This window comes from Equus asinus, chromosome 21 (genome assembly GCF_041296235.1).
Source record: "Equus asinus isolate D_3611 breed Donkey chromosome 21, EquAss-T2T_v2, whole genome shotgun sequence".
Lineage (NCBI taxonomy): Eukaryota > Metazoa > Chordata > Mammalia > Perissodactyla > Equidae > Equus > Equus asinus.
The window spans coordinates 54645387-54655836 of NC_091810.1; the positions used below are offsets into that span (position 1 = coordinate 54645387).

The following is a 10450-nucleotide window of genomic DNA, read 5'->3' on the forward strand; positions in this document are numbered from 1 at the left end:
TTTAGAATCTTACAGATATCTACATATAAAAAGATAAGTAATTGTACGAGTCAGCCTAGGCGAGGTATGTCCAAGGAAGAGTAGAGAATATTAGAGGCAGGATCCCCAAGGACAGGGGCAGCCCACAGACCAGGGCTTACCAACTTCAATGGTGGCGGGGAGTGGACCACCACTCCCAAAAGTGGGGGGACCATGCGGCAGAGAGTGCACATGGCTGGCTGGCTGGCTTCAGAAAGGAGAACACTAGCTTGGGTGAAGTTATAATTTAGGGTAGAAGTGAGATAAGTTTAGCAGGGTTAAGAAGGCTGATCCTGAAAAATACCTAATGGCTCACCATCTGGGAATCCGTGATGAACTCTCACCTTCTCAAAACTAAGGGAAAACCTGACATACTAAATAACTCACCACATTATCTTTGAATTATATTTAAGGTTAATTAAAGTGTCATTAAAGAGTTAAAAAAGCGCAGAAGCAGCTTCTCATTACAGAGCTGATGTGAGGCCTCAACAGCAGAGGAAAACTCTCAAGGTATTAACAGAAAAGCAACAGAAGAATAAGGGCATTAGAGAATTTAAACCAATTTAAAAAGTTCACTGTTCACGTTAAAGTTCCATAAAACACCGATTTTTGTTTTGACTTACTAGATCTTTCGCATTATCACGCATGCTACTTTTGAAAAAGTCATTACTAGCCTACGTAGGTTTATATAGAAGTGAGTCCTATACGCAAAACCACAGTTGACTTTTCCTTCATTGTCTCAGTGCATATTTTAAAAATGTCTTTTACTGCCACAACTGCCCATTTTAGAATTCCAGTTCTGCCTTGATGCAGGTCTCAAAAAGAGTAAACAATTTAATTACTGGGACTCTACATACGTACTGGGCTCTCTACATTTTTATATCATTCATTCCTCACAACCCGCAATATAATGGAAGTATCATACCCTATTACAGATGAGACAGCAGGGTCAAAGAGGTTAAGGACTCTCCTTGCCCCAGTCCTACACCCAGGTAAGAGCTGCCTAGGTTGGACTCCAGGTCCCACTGAATCCTGGGCCCTTTATTTTTTCCTGCAATTATATAATGCCTCCCTTTGACCTAGGCCTTTCTAATTCCCAGGGAAACGACAGCACTGAAATAAATCTATTCTGACATTTCTGTTGTTCCTCCAATTCTGACGTGCCACGTGAGTTACCTGCCCCAGCAATCAATTAAAAGGAGGAAATTCCCTAGTGCCTCCAAAGACTCACCTAATAAACATGATTAACAAGTAATCCCATTAAAAACTATTTGAAATTTTTAGAAACTGCTTTTTAAGTTGAGAAAGAAAGTTAAAGGCAAATAACCATTCAAAAGACGGACTGAGGTAATTCCTGGTCATCTGAAAATAGAACGGCACCTTGAAAATAACTTCAGAGTTTGCATACAATTTTGTGATGGCAAGATTCCTCTCCAGAGGCACAGAACAGCCAACACCAAGTGAGTAATTCAAGTAAAATTTAGGGAAGTTCTATTTTCTGCTTAAAAACTTTAACCTTTCCTAGACTGCAGTTTTGTTGTTTTTTTTTAGGAAGATTAGCCCTGAGCTAACATCTGCCACCAATCCTCCTCTTTTTGCTGAGGAAGACTGGCCCTGAGCCAGCATCCATGCCTATCTTCCTCTACTTTATATGTGGAATGCCTACCACAGCATGGCTTGATAAGCAGTGCATAGGTCCACACCTGGGATCCAAACCAGCAAACCCAGGGCCACCAAAGTGCAACGTGTGAACTTAACCGCTGCGCCACCGGGCCGGCCCCTCTTAAACTGCAATTTTAATGTACTTTGCAAATTACATTCTCTCCATTTGTTTCTGAAAAAGCATTTTCCTTCACAACAGGATTAGTAAACACTCAATAAAATAAGAGCAGAAAGGATAAAATCAAGCCCTGAAACTATAGACTGAATATTCTCATTCCAAATTTCTCCAGTAGTACTGAAAATACTTTATGCCAATAAGGAGAGAGCTGTTTAACCTATAGAAAATGAGATAAAATAGAAAGCTAAACTTTACTTTAAAATTCAACAGCTCTGCTTTTGTCCAGTGCTAAATAAAAAGGGTGAGGAGGGGCTGGTCCCATGGCTAAGTGGTTAGGTTTGTACACTCCGCTTTGGAGGGCCGGGGTTCACTGGTTTGGATCCTGAGCACAGACCAACACTCCGCCCATCAAGCCATGCTGAGGCAGCAACCCATGCAGAAGAACTAGAAGGACATACAACCAGGATACACAACTACGTACCAGGGCTTTCAGGAGATAAAAGAGAGAGAAAACAAAAAGAGGAAGATTGGCAACAGATGTTAGCTCAGAGCCAATCTTCCTTACCAAAAGAAAAAAGAAAAAAAAAAGGGCTGTGGAATATTCTGACTACTTTAAAAAGAGATCCATGAATACAGTACACTCGTACACTCTAGCTTCAAAATTTGCCCACAAATATTTGTTAGTATAATGTCCTAAATCTAAAATCAACTTTATCTAGGTAACTTATACTGTAGGAGTAAAACTTACATTATCTAAAATATAATCTAATACAGAAGAACCAACATGGCTGAGAATTAAACTCAATTATATATATTATTCAAACCTTGTCCCCTAGCTATGCAATATAGAATAAAGACAATATATTGGCCTAAGAGGTGTGTGTGTACATAGAGGGGAGGGAACACCCAGAGAGGAGCTGGGATAGCACACTAAGATTCAGCATCTCAGAGTACCACATAGTCAACCTTTCTTATTATCTTCACCACAGAGGGTGCACTTTAAAAATCATTAAAATTCATTTATTCAGCAAATATGAGGAGCAGTATCATAGCACAGTGGAAAGAGTACCACAGCATCTGGAGCCCAACAAGTTACTCAACTTCTACAGACAGACATGTCTTTATCTATAAAACAAAGATAATCACCACCTTAGACAGTTACTATGAAAGCTAAACAGGATAATATATATTAGCACGGTGTGAGTGGGATCAAAATCACCCAGTGATTTTTTTCCCAACTCTTCAGAGCTGGCCTCCTCCCAGGAGAGTCCAATATTTGAGAGGGGCTGTATACTTAGTTCCCCGTCTTATTTTGCTATTTGGGCCTAAGTGGCCCACCAAAGTGCCCCTAAACGCCTCTAGTGTATCTACTAGGAAGATCCCTGCCTCAAGTTGTTTACAATCTTTGACAGGGACAGACATGCCAGTAGAGGTGTGCTCTTCCCTAAACCTGCCTTGGGAGTTCATAGGAGACATCTCAGAGAAAGTCATTTTTTTGTGTGTCTGACTAAGAATTGAAGATGGAGATGGCGGGAAAGAGGCTTTCCAGAAAAGAGAGCTGAGAGAGCTTAGTGTGACGGGGACAGTAACACATGCAGAGCGTAGGAGACAAGGTCAGACAGGTAGGCAAGGGCCAGACACCCAAAGGGCCTTGTATTCCATGCAAGTCAGCTGATGTTCCTCAGGTGTGGCCAGCCCTTATGTGCTTCAGGGCCGAGCTTAAAGGTCGCCTTCCTGACCATGGCCTTCCCCTCCCCACGCCCCTGCACACCGTTTCTCTGTGCCCTCTTACAGCACCACGTCCTTTTCCATTATGGCCCTTATCACACTTGTGGTTACATGATTATTAGCATGACTAATAATCTGTGCCCTCCACACGACTAATGGTAAGTTCAGTCCATTTAAGGCCCGTGTCCATTTTATTCAGCTCTGTATCCCAGGGCCTGCCGAACACAGCATCTACCCAAAATACAGAGATACATTTTATTAAATGAACAAATGAAAGCTGGCACTAACAAGCCAAAGAAGACTCCTGAGCTGGGGAACGGCAATCAGAAGTGACAGTTAAACGAAGCGCTCTGGCAGCAAAGTGAAGATCAGACCGGAAAGGCAAGCCTCGAGCTGGGAGACAGGTACAGAGACTACTGAAAACGTCTCCAGGTAAATGACTACTTTGACTTGAAAACAAGGGCAGCTAGCATCTGGGCAGTGACGATGAGGACGTCACGGAGGAGACAGGTTTAGGAAGTAGAATCCAAGAACTCAATGCCCAGGGGGAAAAGCAAAGAAGGAAACCTGGAATGACTCTGGCAGAGAATGGAGTAGGTGGTGCCCTTCACCGACACCAGGGACACAGGACAGGAACCAACACTTCCTGAACAGCTACTGCATGCTGGTACAGAGAGGAAGATTTGCTTCTAGTTCTGAAATTCTACAACCGAAAACAATTTAAATCCAACCCAGCTGTACTAAAATGGGTACGGTTTCTATTAACAGGGTAATAAAATCAACAAACTAAAGTTTAGATTTTTCAAGTTCCTTCATCAAGTTACTTCTTGGGTACGCTGACTATACACAAGGCACAACTCTGTCTGGTCTGGGGATGCAGAAATCAAAGAAGTGGTCTCTGCCTTCAAAGAGCTGACCATCTTTTGGGTTTGAGAAAGATAATCTCATGTCGACAACTAAGAAACTGAGGCCGAGTAAGGCTAGGATGTGATCAGTTACATGTCCTGTAACCCACACTTCAGGAGCACTAATTTCATAAGCCACATGACACTTCTGGGCCAATATGTAGTTGAGGGAGTATGTGTTTGGATAAACGACAGACCTGATCTTACTTTGAGCCTGGAGACACTCTGGGACTGAAAACATCACAGTGCATGGGCAGATGAAGCCCTCTGACTTTGAAGCAACTGCTGAGTAGCGACGTGACAGCAGTTTGTTGGGGGCACGTACAACACAAGTAAGGAGGAACAAGGCCTCATCTGTCATGGAAGAGCCTACCTGAGCAGAGGCCAAGTGCTGGAGGGACCAAAGCAGAATCTCAGGAGGCTCTGGAAGTGACAGCAAAGAAATAAATGTTCAGGGAAAGTGAAGTAGGAATCCTCATTAGACAGCTTCCTCCCTTACCACTGGCAAGAAATGGTTTCCCATGGGATATAAGGCCTCAACCCAAAGCAGCTGTACAGAAAAACAGATGAGGAAACGATCCACAGTGTGAATAACGTAGCTCAGATCACCCAGGACAGACAACTTCCAGTGCTCACTCAGGAGGCCAGAGTCTGAGAGATTCTACACCAGCACTTCGCAAACTAAAGCAAAACACCAAAACACTTCCCCTCCATGCCCACAGCTACTGCCCCAGCTCCCCCCGCTTCCTTTTCATGTTCTTTTTTAAAAAAGAACAGCTGCACGGTCTCTACCTCTGCAACTCCCTTTCACCCACTTGGATCGAAGTTCTCCCTCCACCACCTGACCTTGTCTTCTCATCCTCCCTGAACCATCGGAGCCCTTTCCCCTTTTCTCTGCCTGGGAACTCTACCTGTTCTTCAAGACCAGTTCAACTGTCACCTCCTCCATGAAGCATTCCCACATCAGATTGTTCCTTGCCCCATCTCTGTGCCTTTGCGGGGTTTTCGCCTATGCCTCACCACAGCATTCATCGGATCCTATTGTTACTGTTTACCTCAGTGTCCCCAATAGCCTGTAAACAACTAAAAGCAAAAACTGGTTCTTATTCATTTTTCTATTGCTACCCTCTAACCCAGGGCCCCCAAAACAGAGAAACAAAGGCTCCATAAATGAACACAGGTTAAGTTTACCTTCAAAACTGCTGGAATTCACTTAACTTTTCCACCCAAGTTGCTCTAAGAATTTACCTGCACTACACGCACACTGGGAAGTACCTAAATTCTGAATAATAATTTTCTTATAAAAGCATCTTGGCCAAAACTCTACTTTTTGGTTGTTAAGCAAACAGCTGGCATGCAGTCATATCAAGTCTTTAGAGTTCCTCATCTATGTTTAATTCCTAAAATCCTGTTCACTTGCACTCTTTTCTTCCTGGGCAGTGTAATGAGCTTGTAGGCTCAGACAAGCGGCTACGAGGAAGAAATCAAGCCTTATTTATACCGAGGCTTAGAACCACGACTGCTCAACATCTCCAAAAAAACATAGCTTTTTTTCTATTTAGTTTCACTTTCTATATGAGCGAAACACCCATAGCAAAGTTTAGACAAATAGTATTTCATGCCACCAGTAAAAATACTAGGAAAACCCTTCAATTTTAATAAGGACATTGAAAAGTCTTCAGTTTAGGATTATGGGATTAAATTAGAACCATAAAGGCCCAATCTATATTTCTGTTCTAGAAAAATAAACATCAATATAACTTCTGAGTTCTCATGTTTTAAACGAATGGATTTTACTGCAGTAAGAAAAAATTTACTCAGAATAGTAAAAAATTAATAGAAAGAAAGTAATTTTTGTGCACAAAATAAAACAATAAAAACTCATTGTGCAAACTTAGAAAAGAGAAAGGTGGCACTCAAGTTCCCTGCCTGGAAAGCCTTTTAGATGAAGTATTAGGAAAAGTAAGCAACCTGCACTTGATTTTCAGTTACTACACTGCTTCAACACGTGACCTTGGGAATGTCATGTAATTTCTCTCATTTCTAGTTCTGTAAAATGGGAATGACATCTGTTTTCCTAACAGGGAAAATTAGACAGCTGGATAAAAGAATCAATATGTATTTGTTTTGTTTGGTTTTTTTTTCCTAAGAAATTTATCTAATTAGTATGCTTTAATCACCACTTGTACAGTACATTCCTCTTCAGGAATTCAATTCCAAGAGAAATATTTAAGCAGACGCTGAAGACAGATTTCCTTAAGGGGATGATTTTATAAATCTGGAAAGCAATGTAACAAGATTATAAATTAACTAATTGATTACATAAGCTTTGACAACCCCAGGCTTTCAAGTACACTGATACACATTCTGATAAATTAGACTGGTTTGGGACTAGCATCCCAACCCCATACAAACTGAAGGAACCCAAACTGAGGTGTCTGATGTTTGACAGGAATTCGGTGGAAATTCAACAGGATGCCCAACATCTGCAGTTTCATCACTTGGCAAGCCATGCTTCACCTTTCACCATAAAATGTTAAAGGCATTAAGACAGCTTTATCACCTGTTTCTAAGACTTTGAGAATGCGCTCAATTAAATGGAAGGGGGAAAAGTAGCTCGACAGAAAGATCCTATATCCTCAGATGTATACAAATCTAAGAACCCCACTGCTAAATTCTCCCCAAATGCTAGACTTGAACCGAACTCCCTATGAAGCCATGGGATTGCATCTGATCCAAGTGTCAGGAACAACATAGCTCCAGGAACCCTCCCAGGATAAAAGGCTGTCACTTTCCTTGGATCCCAGGTCCAAGTAAAAGTCAGGAAGGTTTTTGTAAAAAAGGTCCAGAGAGAAATCAACAGGCGATGACTATGGAAAAGAACGGAGGTTTCCCAATCTGAAAAATTCTAGCTCTCCCTCGGGAACGGCACCGCTCCTCCTTCCTTACCCCACTGCCCTTCCTATACAGACAACAATATCTCCATTCCATTGTAAGGCTGCAGTTTTACCGAGGAACCCCCTTGCCGCGGCCAGATTGCTAGATTCGTCAGAAAAAGGAAACATTCGGAGAAGAATACACGCCCCGCGAGAGAACCTGGGCGCGGGGAGCCCGGCCGGGGCGCGGGGCCCGCGGGCGCCGCACTCGGCCCGCTCCGGGGCGGGGCGCGGGGATGCGGACGCCTCCCGAGGTGCCGCAATCCCGCCGCGGCCGCAAGGGCAGGGCCTCCGGGTGCCAGCGCCGGCCGCCGCAATGACGGGTCCCGCCCGGGCCCCGCCGCCAGGCCGCGCCGCCGCCGCACGGGGCCCGCGTCCTCCCGGGCCCGCGCTGCGGCCGGCGCGGGGAGCGCTGAGCGCGCAACTTACTTTCCGCGGGCGGCGGGCGCCCCGGCCCGGGCTCCCAGCCCGGCGACGGCGGAGGCCGGCCCCACACCCCCGCCCACGCCGCCGCGCCGGGCCGCGCTCTGCGCTCGCCCCTACCTCAGCCGGCAGGCGGGCGTCCGTCCGCAACGGCCGCGGCGCCGACGACTCCCTCCCGGCCGCCGAATCCCCGCACCCAGCGCTAATCATAATACCGAGCGAGCGGCCGGCCGCGGGAGGGGTGGGGGCCGCGCTGCGCCTGCGCGGGCCGCGCGTCATTGTGATGTAAGCGCCGGGGCGGGGCCGCGGGGGGGCGGGGCGGGGCGTACCTGCGGGACCTGGCGCGCGGGCAGCTGGAGGGCGTCGTGGCGGCGTCCTGACCCCCGCGAGTCTCCGCTACGGCTGGCGGTAGGAAGCGGGCCAGGCGCCCGAGGAGGATGGGGAACGGAGAAGGAGGAAGCACCAGGGACAAGGGACAATGGCCGAGAGAAGTAGCGCGAGCCGTCGGGGGAAATCGGAGGGAAAGGACTGCATCCGCACAAGACTGCGTCCTGGGGGCGGGGGGCTGAGAGCGGCACGCACTTCACCCTTTTAAAGGTTCACCCCATCTCCCGCCAAGGAGAGGGGAAAAATTAAATATACATGCATATATATGTACATACATATGTGTTTTTCTCTATAGTTTCTCCTTTCTGGGAACCCAATTTGAAGGAATTTTGTTGATTTTGTTGCTATTTAAATAAAAGGAGAAAAGCCCAGAGTCTGAAGGCAGTGCTGTCTGTAAAGGTCAGCGGAGACATTGGCCCAGCCAGGCTGCCTCCTCTGGAAACAGCGTGGAACAGGAAAAAGGTCGTGGAAAGAATTAAAGCTTTTGAAGTCAGGGATTCAAAATACGCCAGGCATTAACCGTGGCACGAATGGTTCAGCTCCAGAAGGGAGCTTAGCGCTGGCCTGAGCGGGGGCGCGAGGAGGGACTCCCGCCTCCCACCCGTGAGAGCTTGGCGCACAATGGAGATCAGCTCTTTGGGGTTCCTGAAAGGGAGCGACGAGCCGGGTGCCAGGTTTCTCCAACCTGCTTTTCCCTTTCTGTTTCTCCCTGCTTCCACTTCTCCCCCAGGAAGGAACTCCTGGCAAAGAAGAACACCAGCAAAAAAAAAAAAAAAAAACTGCTTAGATGCTCCAAGCTTGATTAAATTGCTTAGAAGGATAAGAGAAATCTAGATGGCTTTAGCAAATGTCTTTGTTGACCTGCAAATATCAGAGCCTTTTCTTTCCAGCTCTCTACAGCATCAACTTTGCATGTCTGAAGATGACAAGAGTGGATTGTTGGGAGGTGAAACCCTCAGGGTAATAAAGTTTTCTATTAAAGGGAGACTCCCAGTTACCCTAATGCCCTAGCAAGGAGTGATGGATCATTATCTGGGGAAGGCCTCAGGCTGGGCCTCTGCCCCTCAGGGCTGAGTCAAGGCCCCACCTCTGGGACCGCTCTGATTTAGAAGGACCATAAAAGAATAATCTCAGTTTGACACAGACATTCTCACTCGAGCAGTGTGTGAAGCAATGGCTCCTAACTTGCTTGGTGGAATTCGTTCCTTTGTTGCTGGAAAGCTGGAAGGCCCTGCACTTTTCCCCTCAGGGAGATATCACTATTCAGGGAACCCTGTAGCCAAGTAAAGGGAAAAAATACCACCTTAATGGTCTCCCAAGAGAATTCCAGTGGTTGAAGGCCTCCTCTGCCAGGTCTGTAGCCCCTGAGAAATAACAGTAACCACAAAACAATGGCCATAATAAATAAGCCCTGGGAAAATAGAGCATTTATATTGCTGCTGTGCAACTCAAGTTTTGAATAAATTCTATAAGGAAAACAAGGGCATAAGAATGGCAAAACAATAAATGAAAAGGAACAGAGTAATAAATTGATTTAAATAAAGTCGGCTCCAACTCCCTTCCAGAGAGAGGGGTGCAGAACTGGCCATGTGGTAAATCATTTATTCATCCCCAGTGTTTCTTGGGAAGCTGGAGTGCTGCTGGCAAGAACATGACCCATTTTCGGTTCCGCACCATAAATGTGGTAACATGATCTGATTATGCTTAGGTAAGATTTAAAAATTTTCAAGTACAAATTAATATATTATTACTTAACTTTGAATTTAAGCAAATATGTTTATTGTTGATGAAGAAACCCCCTTCTTCAGTCTGCCCTGGGGCTTTCTCCAACACAAACTGCTTTTTTAATGTTAGGTCTTTTTATGGACCTGTAAGAAGCTTTAATTAGATATACAGCACTCTACAAAATGACAAGATGGAGCATGCAGGCTTGTATTACAGTCTCTGTGATTCAGATCTCAAAAATAACATAATGCCACTGATTTAAGGAAGAAGTTGTTTATTGGAAGGCAACCAGGGAGATGCTACAAATTGGATCAAGATGTGAAAAGCAAGCAGATTCATGAAAGAATTGCCATTTTCATCTTGGGACCCCCCCACCCCGACCCCAAAGCAGCTTGTGTAACAAGGTTAATCTTCTCTAGATATTGTTAGTTTTTGTAATTTATAAAAAATTTAAAAATATTTTTAAAACAACAGATATTGAGTGTTCATGTACAGTTCAGTTTTGAGTTGTGACATTTTATTTAATGATTTCCTCTTACATATTTAAT

At 45.1% G+C, this 10450-nt stretch overlaps 1 protein-coding gene across 6 annotated transcripts in view; it reads right to left on the bottom strand.

The window, feature by feature from the left end:
• The window catches only part of SNRK (SNF related kinase), a 59246-nt gene extending 51195 nt beyond the window's left edge, over nucleotides 1-8051 (bottom strand). For 3 of the 6 annotated variants that reach the window (XM_044755015.2, XM_044755014.2, XM_044755012.2), the window contains exon 1: nucleotides 7911-8048. Coding sequence is in view for 1 of the 6 variants with exons in the window: in XM_044755010.2 (XP_044610945.1) it covers nucleotides 4805-4854; nucleotides 7911-8000 (140 nt within the window). In the remaining 5 variants the exon portion in view is untranslated. Of the gene's footprint in view, nucleotides 1-4804; nucleotides 4855-7910 lie in introns of all 6 variants that reach the window. The other 3 variants (XM_070493279.1, XM_044755010.2, XM_070493278.1) reach the window with 3 other exon arrangements.
• Between the last annotated feature and the right edge of the window lie 2399 nt (nucleotides 8052-10450).